Below are 18,081 nucleotides of genomic sequence, written 5' to 3'. Positions count from 1 at the left end.
ATCAGAAGTCAGTGGTGTTTAAGTTTCTTTGGTCTCTGTGACTCAGCCTGCTTAGCTGCAGATGCCCAAGCCCTCTTTCTGCCTTTCAATGGAGAGAAGAATGAAAAGTGCTGCACGATAAGAGCAGTGCTTGTCTGGGACAAAATCCAGCATCTTCTGAACCAGGTCAAAGAGGTTCTTGTGGTCAGAATGCTGCCATATCATGAATTTCTTCATGAAAATAAAATAATGTTTTGTTCTTTATCTTACAATTATGCTTAAAGCTTCTGTCCTCAAAAGCATTATCCCTGTCGCATCTTACCTTCAGTGTAAGTAGGTGCCACCAGGATTTTGTTCATCCCAATCCTGCTGTCCTTGACAGAAAAATTTTCATTTCCTTAGACAAAAAGACTATATTTGTTACTCAAATATTCTGTTTTGGCCCTTCAGTATAAGTTTACCAATGTGTGTTTGCAACTTGGTTACTGGGAATACTCCACCAGAGCAGCCAGTTGTCAAAGAGATGACTGGGTCTTAAATCGAATCTGAAAATATTTAAATTAAACTATAGCAGTCCAGTACATAAAAATACAATTCCCAGCTTTTTTTATCATGTGATATGGCAAAGGCTCCAATTCTTTGCCATGGCTCTGAAGGGAAATCTAGAGAGACATTTTTGTTCATTGTTAGAGGAAGTTACCAATAAGTTTTTCACTGTAGCCTGCAACCAATAATCAGTTTCAGATTAAGGAAAAGAGAGGCTGTACTGATCTGTTTCCTAAAGGTAGAATGTACTAGGTTTTGTCCCTTGAGGTTTTTTCCCCTTGACCCTATTTCTATTTTTTTACTTAATGTTGAGTAATCTCAAGTTTCAGCAATACTGTCAAGATGACAAAATTAAGGTATTTGAATTTGTTGATGGTGACAGATGAAGCCACATCTGTTACTAGCATGGCTTGTAAATTACAAATGTTAAGAAGGTGATCCTTCACACTAAGCTGCTGCCAAAACGTTGAATTGTTCTGTTCATACCCTTCCCTTGTGCCCACATCTCTCTTCAATCTGGCACCATGGAGAAAGGCAGCTGAAGTTCTTGCATAAATCATTCCCCTCACTTCCTGCCTCTCCAGGATATTTTCACCCACCTGAGGAGTATTAGAGATGCTGCATCATTCTAAGGGTGAGTAACTCACAGGAAATAGTGCTGCACCAAGGTAGCAGTCCATGAGAATACACTGTGCACTCCAAACATCTCATGGTTGTGACTGTCCCAGTGCTGTGAAAGGACTCAGAAGGTTCTTGTTTGATACCAGATTCCAAAACATTCCAAGAGCTTAAGAGAGCGCTGTGTGCTAAAGCGCAGTTCAACAGCATGTGACACGCCTCAAATGAGAGTTCAGCCTAACAGGCTGCTGTGGCCATGGCAAACTGCAAGAGCTCAGCCCTGGCCTGTGGGCATCAAAGTGTCTGATACTCATCCTTAAATACTGCACACCCAAAGCCCATAGCTTTCATCTCTGACTTAATGCAAGGGTGCTGAGCCCCTGGAGCTCAATTACAATTCAGACATGTCCATGGTACTCAAAGCACTCCAACATCTGAACACAGTGACTGCAAAGGCAGGAACATGACATGATGTGAAGCAATTCTAATAAAGCTGAGACACACACATCCCATAGCACAGAAGGCAACATGACAGAAATCCTAAAGCCAAACCGAAGTACAGGTGGCTTTGTATACTCACTGAGTACTGCCAGGATCCATTGTCTTTACATATTCCAGTTCTAGGACTTCATAGGCTGCTTCTGAGCAGCTGCCATCATTTTTGATTTTTTCACAGCTGCATGTTTGCCTCTTCTGAAAAGATGGGATCAAACAGTGATTAGAAGAGCAACTACTATTATGAGCAACTACTTCTAATGAAGAATATTCAGATATACATTTTTTATAGCAATAGCAACCTTTTAAGAAAAGGCATTTTTTTAGTACATGCTGACAATATAACCAAGGTTCATCTATGCATAAAAAAAGACTAACATTTCATATATCATTTCTGAAAACATACATTGTACCTTATTGTTCCTAGAAATAAAAGCCCACCTACCACCCCATAGTATTACATATGCTATTAAAAATGCAAAGCAAAGTAAAATAGATTTAAGAATTACCACAGGAGCTATTCTAGACTATTCTTGTTTAAACTGTAAATACCTACATGGACAACTGTTACTGGACAACTCTCATCAAGGCACATTTACAGTGAAAAAAGGAAAAATATGCAAGTTGCACTCAGAGAATGGTGAGAATATTAGGAAAAGAACAAGAGAAACAGCCAAGGTCAGTGGAGAAGGAAGGGCAGGAGGTGCCCCAGGTGCAGGAGCCAAGATTCCCCTGCAGCCCGTGGTGTAGCCCATGGTGAGGCAGCTGTGCCTCTGCAGCCCAGGGAGGATCCCCTGCACAGGGACCAAGAGATCCACCTGCAGCCCGTGGAAGACACCACACTGGAGCAGGTGGATGCCTGAAGGAAGGCTGTGACTCCAGGGGAAGCCTGCTCTGGAGGAGGCAGGGACCTGTGGAGCTGTAGAGAGGAACCCACTGGAGCAGGTTTCCTGCTAGACTTGAGATCCCATGGGAACCCACTGGAACAGGCTATGCCCGAAGACTGCATCCCATGGAAAGGGAGCTGTGCTGGAGAAGTTAATGGAGGACTCTCCTGTGGGAGGGACCCACACTGGAGCCAGGGATGGACTCTTCTCCCTGAGCAGGGACAGAAATAACTTGTGCTAAACTGAACCTACTCCCATTCTCTGCCTCCCTGCACCGCCTGGGAAGGAGGGAGGGAGGATGATGATGTTAAGATTTTACTTTTCAGTACCCTACTCTGATTTTGAGTGGTAATAAATTCAGTTACTATTACCAAGTTGAGTCTGTTTTGCCTGTGATATTATTAGGTGAGAATCTCTCCCTGATCTCAATTTGTGAACCTTTTGTTACATTTTTTTCTTTCCAGTCCAACTGCGGAGAGCAGTGACAGAGTGGGTGCGGTTAGGTGGGCAACTGTACCCAGCCAGTCAACCCACCACATCTATCTAAATAGTTAATAAAGTCTGAAAAATATTCTATGCACCTTGCACTTAATACATCTCTGACAGATCAGATCACCCTCTGCATCATCCTCTGCATTCTTGCATCTTTTCCTTCAATAGCTCTTCTGGAACAGCACCAAGACCGTGCAGCCAGTCAATAAATTCAAGTGAATTCAGGTCAGAAAAATTAATTCAGCAGGGAGAGACTCAGACATTCAGATACACACCAGGCCACAAACAGTCAGCAGGTGCAATTTCAAATTCAGTCCCCAGAAATTAACATAATTTATGTTACAAAAGAAAAACATGGCACGGAACAGATTGGCAAGTGGGAAGGAAACAAATTATTACAATTGTTTTTCTTTTAAAAGATTGGCTAACTGAATTTTACTTTATGATTTCAGGACCCCCATATTTTTCTTAAAGCAAAAGGATTTAATAATTATATTTTAGATATATATACACACATATATGTTTTTAAACAACCTTCTGTCCAAATTAAAATAGCCATTTTAAGCAATTGAGATTAAATAACTTGTATGAGTATTTGGCAAGAAGCTATTTTTTAAAAATTATAAAAGATAGACGTTTGCTTAACGCTGTTTTGGCTTAAGATCTTAACTTACAACTCCAATCATCAGTGTTTTTAACAGTGTAACAAAAATCAGAAGACCCACCCTGCTAGTGGGAAGACATCATCCATATTTAAATCTACAGATTTCTCACTGATACTTGAAAATGTCAGTCTGGCATGAGCTCCTTGCTATTTCAAGTGATACTTAGTCAAAATCTAGTTTAGTAGCTTGTCCTTGGATTTTAGAGTAGGGGTTAAGCAAATGCTTATCATAATATAAATCTTGAAGGCATGAAAGTGATGCCTGTATTTCAAGTAGTCCAATTGATGGTTATTGTTCATTAATCTGCTCGGATATATTCAGTGAACAAATAGCAGAACTATGTTCTGTGGTATCAAAAGCATATGTACAAACTATACATTTTCATTGAAGGAAATGCAATCCTAGCAAAAATCAGCTACTAATATGAGCCAAAGGAATAAAATTCTATTATCCACAGAATTTCCCAGATCCGACACTCAATTATTACTCATAGATGAGAATCTACCTTCTTAAAAAAAAAAAAAAAAAAAAAAAAAAAAACAACCTAAATTAAAACTGGTCCTATCACCTGTGGAGGTTTAGGTTGGCATGCATTTATAAAGTGTCTTGTATTTCCTTTTGCCACCAGCTGTCACATTAGACCAGATTCCTGGCTACTTGGATGCCCAGTGTCACACCCTTCCTTGGACATGTGACTGCAAACTTCAAAACTTTCATTGCCAACGGCCTCTTTCATTCACAGATTTGGTTTATGAATAATAATTAAAAAAAAATTCCAGTAAATGCAACTAAAATCATTCTAGTGTCCCTATGAAGGCAGCTTTTTGTTTTACGCTGGAAGAATCTTTCTTGAAATACCTTCAACTCAAAAATTAATCTGGTATCACATGACCTAATCAGAATAATAAAGTCTTAAAGTACGCCTGCTGATACCAGAAGTCCAGAAGTTATTTACCTGCCAGGAGTTTCAGAAATGCAGTTGCAGTACTTTTTCTCCTGTGCACTTCTGAATGGCATCCTCTCTCCATTCCCACCATTGCTGCACCTTCTGCAAAGTGGCCTTTTTCTTTTATCCCTGTCAGGACTATTAATTTGACTGAAATTCTCCAAATGTAACCAAGATATTTTACTCTTTTAAATTACAACCCACGGAAACACATTTTCAAAGCCATTAAAGTAATTACTAATTTAAACATAATAAATAGTATGTTTTTTCTCAACATCCGAATTTTTGGCTATTTTCTCTGCTCCTTCTTCCAAGTTTTTTTTAATTAAAGAGCTTTTTTCAATTTAATTATTTTTGATATGGGAAATTAAAGCTGTAACCCTCTTCTTAACAAAAAAGCATTTTAACGACATACTGTGGCTCGGACACTTCTGCCAAGCTACTCAGGCCTCAGTGCTCCATTACCCTCAGAAGAAGAAAGGCTTCTGTGTGCTTGACAAGGGCAAATATTGCCCAGGGGGCTTTTCAAGATTTCAGTGAAGTTTTTCTGTGGGAGACAATAAAACTCAACCCATCTCCAGTTAGGCTGCCCCATGAGGAAAAGCGAACTAAATCACCCGCAGCCTTTTCAGCCCCACGCCGGCTGCAGCGCCTCAGGCCGGCGGCCGCTGCCGGCCGCGGGCGGGCGGAGCGAGGCGGGCGCGGGGCCGGCCCCGGATCGGCGCCCGGAGCACTTCCCCGACCAGAGGCTCCGCGCCCGGCCCGAGCCGGGGCTCCGGGAAAGGCTCCGCGAAAGGCTCCGCGAAAGGCTCCGCGAAAGGCTCCGGCCCCGCCGCAGCGGCCGAGGCCATTTTCTGCCCGCCCGGGAAGGCGCAGCACAGAACATGGCGGCCTGAGGGGCGGGGGCGGCGGGAGGCTCCAGTGGCGAAACGGTCGCTGCTTACCCCAGTGGCGAGGCTGTCGCCTCCCTGTACTGCCCTGGACACGGTTCGTGGTCCTCTGGAATCGGCTTAGCGCATCTACAAGTCTCTCACTGTTCAACGATCATGCACCATTATTTTCTTTTTGCCCACTGCTCTCCAGCTTAGACTAAGCCCAGGAAAACAGACAGAATACAATTTTACAAAGTTTGCAGTTTTGCCTCAGTAGGATCACTCCCCTTTCAATACACATTAAATTTAAAGGGAAAAAACCAACCAAACAAAAAACAAACAAAAACCAAAAATACACCCCACACCCTACATTTAATGTGCATCCTACAGAGAGCAAAATACTTAGTGCTGCCACATTTCACATTTTTTGTGAAGGAAAAAAAAAAAGACCTGAAATTGTTTCCAGTTCAGTGCAATTTTAAATTATTAATTATTTACAGTTCCTTTGCACAGTAGGAAATTTCCCAGTATGTCCTGCCTCCTGCATGGCAGTAGTGTCAGTCAAGTGTGCTATTGCACACTTCTGTTTACTTGCTACTGCTGCTGGTTTTAAGGAAGAGAGAAGCACAGAGCTGAAAGAATAAAATCCTTTACTTCACTGAAGTATTACACTAAAACATACTAAGCCTGGAACAAGGGCTGGGAGCTTAAAACAACATGCCATGAAGAATACAGAAACTTTTTCCCCAGCAGGTATTAAGTCTTCTCATTACCTCAGTATTCTGTACCTGGCATTCTTTGCCTTTCTCTTGTAAATGACTTCTCATTATTTTAAGAGGCAAAGTCTCAAAATGGAAAATAATGATTTGAAGATGACTGCAAGTCAGCTGGACCTTGAGCCTCCTAAGGATTACAAAGCATATCCCTTTGCTAAGGGATGCTCACTGAGTGGAAAGAGGACTGGGGAAAGAAGCCCAAAATGGCTCTTATCTGTTCGACACCATGTGACCTCAGCCTTTTTGACAGCGCTCTTTGTTTTGTCTACCCCCTAGTCTTTGTGCAAAAAAGTGATGAAAAACAAGTTACAATAAATCCATGTTACCTAGTTTCAATCAACAGCTATGTAAGGACAGAAATACTTACTCTTTCATAGCAATAGTGCTGTGCCAGAAGCAGAAGAAACTACTCCCATCTATCTTTTGGAAAGGCTTAAGAGGTTATCATTCCAACACAGCAGCACAAGAGCAAACACTGCTCTAAATATGTTCTTTAATCTTCTGGGAGGGAAAGGTTTCATCTATTTATGACTCTGCTCTCACCTAGGGGGAAAAACTGCATGTCTTACTTTACTCTTTTGAAAAAGGTAAAGAAGGTGACACATAATGAGAAAGTTTCACATAATTGGTAGCATAAAATTATAGCAAAGGACATTGCTTTAACATAACATCACTCAGAAAGATAATGCAAAAACCAAAGATTAGGAAAAAAAAATAAAGTATTTTTATTTTACAAGTATAAAAAACAATGCTTAAAAATCAAAATGCTGGAAGATACTCTGGAAAACCTGGCTTCTGAAGCAGAAGACCTCTCTGTGACAACTCCCAAACAACGTTAAAGCTCCTGAAAATTCTGCATTCAATAAGCAAAGATATGATCCAGCTGAAGTAACCCTTTTTAATGGCTCTTTAAACCCCATAATCTGGGAATTATCTGACCAGTCTCTGCAGAATGTGTTGTAGCATTCTGTGGCTACAGTGCAAAAGGGTTGGCATGAATTGTAATGTCTTTAATGCGAACATCATTAAGAGGTCGATAGGTTTTCTCATTCACAGGCAGCTTCTCCAGCTCATCCAGGGTCTCCAAGCCATCAATAACTCTGCCAGAAAAACACAAGAAAATTGCCTTCTAATAATGCTTTAAATTTCACTGTTGATGTGTGTCAAAACATTTTACAGTCAAGTATCACAAGGCAGGGACTTTGCAAGCAAATGATACAAAATAAGACAACCAATACATTTTATGTGGCAAATAATGTACTTTGAAAGGGATTATTAAGCATCCACGACAGACTCTGAGAAGAAGTTCAAGCATTTGCATGTGCCCTGAAATACTCAGATCTCTCACACACTCTGACAGAGGCGTGCAGTTGAATCACTTACTTTCCAAACACCGTGTACTTCATGTCCAGGTGAGGCTGTTTGCCGTAAGTGATGAAGAACTGTGATCCATTGGTGTTGGGACCATTGTTTGCCATGGAAACTACCCCACGGACACTGTGCTGAACAAGGGGAAAAACCTCAGCATGAATACACATCTGTGAAACCAGAACTAACCTGGGCAAAGTGCTCTATGACTTAGAGCTCTTCCTCAATTATTAAGAACAAATCTTGGTTGCTAATATATTCTATCACAGTCAATAATTAGCTGCTCAGAATGGCTCTTACAGTGAAAAACTGCTTCTTTGCCCACTACATGAAAAATGCTGTCAGAAATTCTCTTTACTTCTGCTTTCTGTGATGAAAACTCTCAAATCTCACTTGCCAAGCACAGAAATGCCTGTTCCTATTATAATAATAAGCTATTGTTCTCCAACCAAGAGAAAATTATTGCCGAGAAAATTAAAATGAAAACATAAGTGCATATTGAGAGCACATAAATACCTTTAGATATTCACTGAATTCATCTTCAAACTTCTTGCCCCAGATGCTGTTACCTCCTTTCCCAGTGCCTGACAAAGAAGCACCACAGTAGAAATTACTGGATTTTCAGACTGAAAAACCCAGAAATTATGTTTGTTCTGTTACAGCATTTTACAACAGAGTCCAGACAGCCTGCAATTAGTCTGAGGCAGGCTCTTGATACTGCACTAAGACATAACTCTATATAAGGAATCTATTAAGTAGCAGAACAAAACACTGACACATCCTCAAATTAAATTCAGTATGAGTATGAACAGACACAACTGAATCAGCTTTTCTCCCAAACAGCTGACACCGTCTGGGACGTTTTCCCCAAATGATTTAGATGCAGCCTTTCAGGCAGAAACCACACAAAGCACATTAGTACCTGCTTCTAATTTAGTCAACAGAACCATCATATTTAGTGAAAATAGCTGCTAAAACTCAAGTTTGTAGAATGCATAATTACTTAAAACTGGGGTAATGCCTGCACTGCTGTAAGCCCTCCACAAAAAAAAACCCTCATCATAAAAAAACTCTTATCAACAATACAATAATTCTTTTATTTTTATTTTACTTACGTTTTAGTTTTAATACCCATAATTCCTTTTTATTTCCTTACATTTTATTTTTATGTACATTTTTTCCATAGAAAGACCCAGACAGAAGAATTTACCTAATGGATCCCCTGTCTGAACCATGAAGCCCTTTATATTTCGGTGAAATACGCATCCATTGTAGTAGTTACTAGCACAAAGAGCCAGGAAATTCTACAAAAATCAAACAAACCATATTAACAACTGAAAAATAGTATTATCTTACTAAAATGACAGCATTGGCAAGACCAGTGCTTTTACCTCTGCCTTGCTTTGTGTGAATTCCACAGACTTTTGCTGCAGAGTAGTCATAAACAAATCATAGATAATAAACTCCTTTGATAGTGTCACACACAAAGAATACAAAGCTTTCAGTGCAAGGCTGTCTGACTTGAGGAACAAACAAGAGGCCTAAGACATTCTCTCAAATATCATTCCCATTCAACAATTTTATTTGGCACATGTAATTTTGTAATCAATAACTTAATGCCTCAGCTTTTTCATTAAAATAAATGCATTTTATTTCAATTTCAATTTATTGCAAAAATTCAAAACTGGGGTGCCTGACAAACCGTGAGTCTCACTCTTTCAAACTAAAATCAAGTCTGTGGGGATATGAGTAAACCCATGGAAATTTGGGAATCCTAGGCTGGGTGCTGTATTTTGCCTTAAAGGCAAAGGACACTTTGGGAGATGCTGGAACTTCAAAAGAAGCACCCCTTAACTAAACCTTATCAAGAGAGAAACAGGCATGAAACTCCAGTCAGTATGACAGAGTGCACAAGTTCCATGATTGGAACAGACACTACACCAGCTTAAAATGTTGGCGTTCCATTACATGAAAAGGTAAAATTGCAAAAGCTACTTCACCTCCTTCACAGGCTTGACTATTGCTACTGCTGTTTCACCACTAGGCAATCCTACTCCTGGTGTGTGACTTACTTCACAAGTCTTTGGAGTACGCTCACAGAACAGTTCAATTTTAATATCTCCCACATCCGTATGCAGTGTGACAGCCTGAGCAAAAGGCAGAAAACAGTAAATAAATCAGCAATAAAATACTAACATACACTGTTTTATTTCCCAGTCCCATCAAGAACATAAGTAAGTTTGCACTGCATTGAAGTTTGCAGTGCAAACTGCAAGTTTCACTGTTTCAACATTTGGCTATAAGCAAGGTTACTGTCACAACCAATCCACATTTCCAGTGAAATCACCAGAAAGCACTCAGTTTCATTTAGTTTCAGGACAAATCAAGTTTGCCATGGTAATGCAGTACCTGTTGCATGCTCCACTCCAGAAATACATTATTCATTTGCCAACTCAGGGCCTACTCAGTCACTTGAAAGTAAAGGTGAAGAATCAAGTTTGTATCTATTTTGGATGGTGCACACACTGCACTGCTTTACAACTAGAGAAGCAACTGATGCCTGCAGCCTTTTGATTAATAAGGCTAGTTCTGAATGGCAGCATGTATAATGTGCCTTCACAGATAAGTAAATCTCAAAATTTAACTTATAAGTTCTTAAGAAAAGTAAGTTACCTTCATAAAATTTAAAATCAGCTTACCCAGTGACGTAAGCAAATTTATCTCTACAGGACATATATGTTACAGTGCTTCTATGGAAAGTGCTAAACTATGCAAAAACAATTACTGTGGGGATAGCTGTACAGCAAAACTAATTAAAATCAGCATCACATTGATACTGGCATACTGCTCCAAAAGTATACAAGTAAAGGAGATAGCTGTCCACAATGTCCATGAAGATCCTATAGAAGGTGTATGATCAGTTTAAGACATATATAGTTTTATTTCTATTTCTCAAATTGCTAACTTTTTAAAAGCCTCTGAGCGCAGAGGTTTACATACACTGAATCAGAGGTATGTTCTTGCAACTAGACTAATGCTTCTGTGGCAAAAGAAACCAAACTAGATTATTAAATACATGCCAAAGTAGCATTAGAATCTGGGATCTCTAAAGTGAAAGCATAATGATGTTTTAGACTAATGTAAATCAACCTATTTTCCTTTTCATAGTGTCTTTTTATAAGTTTGAAATGAAAACCCTGAACTTTTCATGAAAAATTACTCACAGCATCAGAGTAAAACGTGTAATCCTTTGAGACAGAGAGAAGCTATTCGCTTTCCAAGAGATGACCATTTCAGAAAATATATAAAATGTGCTTTTATTCTTACCATGTCTGCTTATCAAAATCTGAGGTAGCCTTCTATACAGCAACTTCCTGTAAACATAAGAACTTTGTTGGGTTTTTTCCTACCAACCCCCATTTGGTTTTGATTCTAAAATATTTGTTGGTTACATGCTTTTACACCACACAGTTCTAGGGTGCCATTCCAATGACTCTGTGGCTAAATTTTTGCATTGAGCAACTACACAGCATAGAAAAAATGAAAAACTACTAGAACAAGACCACTTAGAGAACGGGGAAGAGGGTAAAAACACTCGTTCCTAGGATGAAAATTCATACCAAGCAATCAGTTTTTGCAAGTATTGTGGCAGTCGGCAGAACAGCAGATGGCAGAAATTCATAGGTAAAAGCCACATGCCACTACCTAACAGATGCGTGATTTGGGGCCAACTCATGACAGCTGTGAGTGCTTGAAACAGACAGGTACCTGCACGCAACCACAGGATCAGACTTTTTAACTTTGTAATACTTTCAATTAAAGTGTTTAAAATGCCGGCAATAAAAGCGCGGCTACATAGAAGCCGAGATATATATTTAAGCGACAATAGGTTCACTATACACCCGCCCTCGCCGGTGAAGCCCCGGTCCCGTGTCCCCACCTCAACCCACCTGTCCCCGCTCCCCGTCACCCACGGCAGCCGGAGCTACCGCTCCCTCCCTGCCCAGGTACCGCCACCGAAATGCCGCGCACAGAACAGCTGGGCTCCTCCACCGGCGGCACCGCCGCCCGCCGCGCTCGGAGAACGCCTGAACCTGCCGGGGCTGACGCGGACCCAGCCCCCGCCGGGGACAAGCGGCGGCGCTCCCGCGGGCCTCCGCTCCCTCCCGGCGCTACCGAGGGGCCGCCCCAGCCGCGCTGAGCACGGCGGAAGCGGCGGAGCCGAGCGCAGGTCCCGCCCCGCAGCGCCGGCGCTGCCCCGGCGGGAGGTGAGCGAGGCCGCCGAGGAGGGAGCGCCTGTGCGGCCGGGCTCTGCGGGTCGGCCGTGCCGCGGGAAGAGGGGTGGAGCTTCAGCTCCGCGCACTTGGTGCTGGCCAGCGGGGCGGCGTGTGCGGGGCGGCGTGTGCGGGGCGGCGTGTGCGGGGCGGCGTGTGCGGGGCGGCGTGTGCGGGAGCCCCGGGGTGGGGAGGGGCTCGGTACCGGGTGGTGCCGGGTGGTGCCGGGTGGTGCCGGGTGGTGCCGGGGGTGGGCGGGCGCAGCGTCCACAACCCGAGCGGCCGTGGCTGCTGTTTGCCTGGTGGGTTCCCGGGGCTCACGGCGGCCTGTTTGCCCCGCACAGGTCCCGCATGCTGCTGTCTGTGCCGCCGCTGCTCCGCCCGCCTCTCCACCGCGTCTGTGCCTTGGGCCGCCCGCCCGTACGCGCCCTCATGAACCTCCGGGAGCTCGTTTCTGCTCTGAATGACTTCGCATCCCCCGCTCTGGCTGAAAGCTGGGACAATGTGGGATTGCTGGTGGAACCAAGTCCTCCCCACACTGTGAACACCCTTTTCCTCACTAACGACCTCACTGAGGAGGTGATGGAAGAGGCAGTGCAGAGGAAAGCAGACCTCGTTCTTTCTTACCACCCTCCTATATTCGCACCACTCAAGCGAATAACGTGGAAAACCTGGAAGGAACGGCTGGTGGTCCGAGCCTTGGAGAACAGAATCGGGATTTATTCTCCACATACGGCGTACGATGCCATACCTCACGGAGTTAATAACTGGCTAACAAAGGGACTCGGTGAGATTCTGTTAAGAGCAAACAAGTTAAAATTATTAAAGATGTATGCTATTTTAAGTGGGATCTTTCATCATTTGCCTTCTAGCTTTTACAGGTGTGATTTGAGGATTGTTTTTATTTTTCCTAATATTTTTATGGTACTGTAACCTTAAATACATTTTAGGACATTTTTCTTGGTGGTATATACCAGATAACAACATAATAGTTTTAGATTTTTGACTCTACTATTGGATGTGTCTGTAACTGGTGGCGCATATATATTGTCCACTGTAGTTGCAATTCTGATACCAATGACTTTAAATCACCACCTTGAAAGTATGAGATCTCAATATTTGCAAAGCATTTAAACTATGTGAAGTTATTTTAGATTTTTATCCTGTATTGTGGCTCACAGATTACAATAGCTGCATCTTTTCCAGTCTGTTATACAAACTAGGAACTCCTGGTTTTGGACAATCCTTAGGATAAAACTGATGGCATTGAGACTGGCAGATAATACATATCCATCTTTGGACTTAAAACAGACTGTGCCTAATGGAGACAGAATGAAAAGCCTCAGTTCTAGTCAGGAAAAAAGGATTTGAGTGCAAAATTTGTACCTTTTGTGCTGCATCTCTATAAGATATGTGCCAAATCAGTGTTAGGATACCTACCCTGCTTTATAAACCAGCAATCTTGTACTGTTTTCTCAGGCACCTGTACTTCTGTCCCACTGCATCCATCAACTGCACCAAGCTCTCCAGCTGAGGGCACTCACCGGGTAGAATTCTGTGCAGATGCTGAGCATCTGGATGCAGTGCTGTCCAAAATCAAAGACATGCCAGAGATCTCTTGTCTCACTACTCTCCCAGCCAGGTATCTGCTCCACTCTCTAATGTTGTATTCTTCCTGTTATTTGAAACAATAAGTTGCTGTAATTGTATTTTACTGTTCTAATAATTTTGTTCCTCTGTGCATTGCTGCTATGTTTTTCAGCAACTGAACAACAATCTTAAGGAATAGTTGTCCCTTTCCGGTCAATCTGTGTCATGCTAAAAGGTAATAGCAACTCCAGTTTAGCATCACATAGATTAGGGGTGTTAAAAAAGAGTATTAATCAGAAATTTGATCAGGACAGGTGAGTTAAATTCCCATATTTGTTTTTTCCAAGACAAGTCTAGGCTATTATAATGCTGCCTTTCTTCCTTTCTCAGTGTTAGAACAGCCACTGGGATAAAATAATTATAATGCCAAAACTAATAATTATAATACTCTAATATAGTAATTACAATTCCAAAATTTTATCTAGCTTCTTAACAAGCACCAGGCATATCTTTCCTCAGGGTTGAAGGTCAGGAGCAAACACGAGTCAGTCTCAGCTGCTCTCAGAAAGCACTGCTGGAGGTGGTGGCATTATTGTCCCAGAACAGCCTTCTTTATCACAAGACCGAGATTCTCTTACTACAGAAGGTAACAAAATCACAAAATTACTTCCTGTGAATGTATTACTTGTGTGAGCTGAATGCAGTAGTCAGTGGCATCACAGCTTTCCAGTGCTACCCCAGTGCTCCGAAATACAGGCATACGGGAATTTGAAGCCACACACATTTTCCAAAGCAATGAAACTATCTATGTGGTCTGTACTAATTCTTAAATCAGTTCCAATAGCTGGTGTAGTTGATATGTTACATTTGAGAACATCACATAAATACTTTTTTGTAAAGTTCAGTGTTGCTCCTGCAAACCAAATATACTCATCCTGTTAAAGTGTGGAAAGCAATGGAGTCAACTTTCTCACGGTAATTTAAATTTTTTTCAGCCTCTTCTTCCCCATACTGGAATGGGACGCCTGTGCACCCTGAGCGAGCCAGTCTCCTTGTCAGACATAATTGAGCGTGTCAAAGGCCACCTGCAGCTCCCCCACGTCCGCGTAGCCGTGGGAGCTGGCAGGACACTCGGTAAATGGGCCTGCAAGCCAGAATGCCTGCTAGGACTGGCACTGCAGGAACACAGGGAGCATGAGTGTGTGAACAACACTGGGAAACACTGCTGCCTTTACCACGTTTACCTCCAAGAACTAGGAAGCACTGTTAAGAAATAGCATCTTAGAATTTACGGTCACGTGAAGTCTCATCTGTATTTTAATCGGATTCCATAGTACGCTGGTTGACGTGGTAGAGACTGAACAAATTGAAGGAAAGATAGCATTTTTTGTAATTTATATAATGACTAAATTTTTTATTTTCCTGCCCAGGATATCAGGCCCAAAGGTGTACTGTTTCATTTTATGTTCCCTTTTGTGACTGAATGTTAAAATTCAGAGCACTCTAAGAGTAAGACAGTTTATGGTATCATGAACACAGAACTGTGTTTTGATGAAAGATAAGATAAAGAAGGTAAACTAACTCAAACAGTGGAGTCATTAGTAAGATGTGGTGTAAACATCCTCTTAATCCCAGCTACCTATCCTAATGTCCAAGGAACACAGCTGGTAGAATTTGTGAGAGTAAATTTGTTGAGACAGAAATCTTATTAGACTGACAATTGCACTAAAAAATATATGTCACTGTCATATATGTAATAGCTTGGAATTAGCAATCACAGCAAGTGGACAATTTTTATTGGCATCGAGCAGCTTTCAGCTTGCATTAGGACTGGCCCTCTGAGAGCTGAAAGGTAGGAACCAGTATATCTCAGAGGCAAAGTGCTGCCTTAGTGGCATTATTAGTTGGGAAGCTACTGGTGGTGGAACAGAAGAGTCCTGGAAAGAGTAGTGGCCTGCCTATTAGAGTTCAGAAACCTAACTAAGACCTCACTAGGAGAAAGGTTGCCAGCAGCCAGCCTCTGTGCTGGAGTTTTCTGCGAAGTTTCCTGTCCCTTGAAAAAAATCTACTTATCACAGAGGATTTTGCTGTATTGTCAGAGGTGTTATAGGCCCATGACTTTCAAACTGACAGATGTCTTCTCCAAAATCAAAGGTAGTAGTTAACTGACTCTAAAATCAAGGTAGTAGTTAACTGAAACAATTACTAGCAATACACACATGAGGGTTCAACAGAGGGGAAGGAGCTTGCTTAACTGTGGCACATTCTACCCTGCAGAATCACCACTGAAGAAAGTTGCTCTGTGTGCTGGTTCCGGGAGCAGTGTACTGAAGGGAACAGAAGCTGACCTCTATCTCACAGGTAACAGACTGCTGTTTCATTATTTTTATAAAAATAGTCATTAGAGAAAAAACAAACCCCAGCAATGACTGTTGAAATACTTGACTGCAAAGAATTACCTGTTATTTATAATTGAGAACCAATTAGTTAGCTATTGGAATGACAAACTAACATTAAAGATAACATGGATCAAACGGCAGTGTGGCACAGTGAAAGATACTTGAATTAAAACATTGCTTTACAGCATTTATTTCAACACAAAATCGGTGCTGATGGCAGCGAGTTGCAACTTTAAGTGTGTTTCTCCTTTGGCAACATGTATTTCCTCTATTCCCTACAGAATTCCCTAATGAAGAAAGAGAATATAATGTAGTGTCTACAGAGCCTTCCAAAGAAACTCTATGGTGTGTCTAGCCAAAGGGACACTTAGTCCATTATTCTCTCTTCTAGCAGTGGGACAGCTATTCCCTGTGGCTCAGCAATGTGAAGGCTGCCTTGCATTCTTGTAGGAATTGCTGCCCCTTTGCAACCCCTGCAGAGGTGACCCTCAGGCTTCCCAACTGCTTTCCTCCATCCTCTTCCAGACCACTCTGAGCATTTTTATTTTCTGCCCAAATTAGTGTAATTACAACCACTCAAAGATGGCAAGGAATTTCTGTGGTTTGACTCAGCTGCATACAGGGATATCAGCTGAGCCTTTCAAAGGACCCTGGGCCAGGAATGTTCCATGTTCCTACTGAGCAGATGGTGTTGCATTTCTGCTTATGGCCTACAATCCATTACATCACCACAGCTTTTAGCTGAGATGCTCCATACATTGCAGAGACCTGGTTACCTGAACTGTACCATTCATGATCTCTATGACATTTCTTTCTCAAAATGGCAGGAGAGATGTCCCACCATGATGTGCTGGATGCAGTTGCCAATGGGATAAGTGTTATTCTGTGTGAGCACAGTAACACTGAGCGAGGATTCCTGTCAGAGCTGCGTGACGCACTTGCCATCCACCTACAGAACAAAATCAACATCATTGTGGCTGAGAAAGACAGAGATCCTCTGCAAGTGGCATAGGGGGGAAAGATTGGAGAAAGAGAGAAAATTCAGTAGTGTTATCTTGCACAGACCTATCAATTGCAGAGCTTAATGAAGGTGCTTTCAATTGGTCCAGTACAGAATGTTATGGTCCCTCAAAGTCTGGGGTATATTCTGTCATGTCAGAAAAATAAAGGTTTGTTTTGGAATACCAACGGTATATTTACTTGATTAGTGGACTGTACTTGAATAAATTTACTGTTACTGTTTAATGTTATTAGATACAGTTGATAACCATGATACTCAAGGATTGGTTTGGGTAAAATATATAAAACCTGACTTCCCTCCAGTTCAAGCTTATGCAGCAGTTCTACCCTAGTACAGTTATGTCAAATCATGTCAGCAAGCCATTGATATTTTACCTAATAAATTTCAGAAATAGTAGTTAATGAAAGGATGGAGATGAACTGTTTGCATTAACAGTTGTACCAAGACACTACTCAGATGTAAATAAATACAGAACACAAAGCAAGTTGTTGGTACTAGTATTCAACTGCACAATCTACCACTAAGCTTTAAGGCTTTTCAAAAGAGGGACTCTCAATTCAAAAATGCTTTCAACCTTTCTTTGTAAGGTTGAAACTCAGTTCCTTAAGAAAGCTGAAAATTAATGTGCTTTTGTTATTTTAGAAACAGTTTCTGTAACTGTGGCTTTAATTACAGGATTACTAAAACTGAACAAGTAGCATTTTCACCATTGATAATGATTTTAAATTTCCAAGTTAGTTTTTTCTGTTGGGATTTTTTTTAAGGAAAAAAAACCCTCACAGTTGTGTACTCTACCATCTCTGGATCACTACAAATTTGTAAAGACGTTAGCCCTATCCTTTTAAGTTAATAAAAGTGGCTCATCAAGCAATGTCTTCATCTAATAACTGCATATCTTGTTCCACTTAAATGTATTCAAGTGGAAAGAGATGAGTGGTTTATCTGAAGCTACCTAGGCTACATAAAAGTCATCATTCTTACCAATATCATGAAGGCACTTCAGTATGCTGAGAAGTGAGAAGGAATTTCTCCTATCCCAAGTATAGGGAAAGGATTTATGTGAAGAATCACGTTGACAATGGGGTAGGCAGATGCTCTAGATTTCTAATACTGAAGTCAGGCCATACATCTCTCTCGCTTCTGTCAGTGAGGG

At 41.6% G+C, this 18,081-nt stretch overlaps 2 protein-coding genes across 8 annotated transcripts; one reads left to right on the top strand and one right to left on the bottom strand.

Annotated features, from left to right (window-relative positions):
• Positions 1-1,121: 1,121 nt before the first annotated feature.
• PPIL3 (peptidylprolyl isomerase like 3) lies at positions 1,122-12,271 on the bottom strand. The gene is made up of 8 exons (XM_085584725.1): positions 12,254-12,271; positions 11,595-11,816; positions 9,645-9,791; positions 8,855-8,948; positions 8,161-8,228; positions 7,660-7,778; positions 5,573-7,376; positions 1,122-1,836 (listed from the first exon to the last, which is right to left on the bottom strand). The coding sequence occupies exons 1-7, from the start codon at positions 12,269-12,271 to the stop codon at positions 7,250-7,252; spliced, it is 795 nt and encodes a 264-aa protein (XP_085440851.1). The 3' UTR covers positions 1,122-1,836; positions 5,573-7,249.
• Positions 11,807-17,412, top strand: NIF3L1 (NGG1 interacting factor 3 like 1). 7 transcript variants are annotated; one of them, XM_085584570.1, is made up of 7 exons: positions 11,807-11,912; positions 12,263-12,705; positions 13,398-13,560; positions 14,028-14,154; positions 14,504-14,642; positions 15,786-15,869; positions 16,735-17,412. In XM_085584570.1, exons 2-7 carry the CDS (start codon positions 12,270-12,272, stop codon positions 16,917-16,919), a joined length of 1,134 nt encoding a protein of 377 aa, XP_085440696.1. In that variant the 5' UTR covers positions 11,807-11,912; positions 12,263-12,269; the 3' UTR covers positions 16,920-17,412. The 7 variants fall into 7 exon arrangements, with proteins under 7 accessions (XP_085440696.1, XP_085440699.1, XP_085440697.1 ...); XM_085584573.1 differs by having other exon boundaries at positions 11,905-11,942; XM_085584571.1 differs by having other exon boundaries at positions 11,905-11,961.
• The last annotated feature ends 669 nt before the right edge of the window (positions 17,413-18,081 follow it).

This window comes from Lonchura striata, chromosome 7, assembly GCF_050655825.1.
Source record: "Lonchura striata isolate lonStrDom1 chromosome 7, ASM5065582v1, whole genome shotgun sequence".
NCBI lineage: Eukaryota > Metazoa > Chordata > Aves > Passeriformes > Estrildidae > Lonchura > Lonchura striata.
Note: the sequence above shows the minus strand (reverse complement) of the source record. Positions and strands in the feature narration are given on the sequence as shown.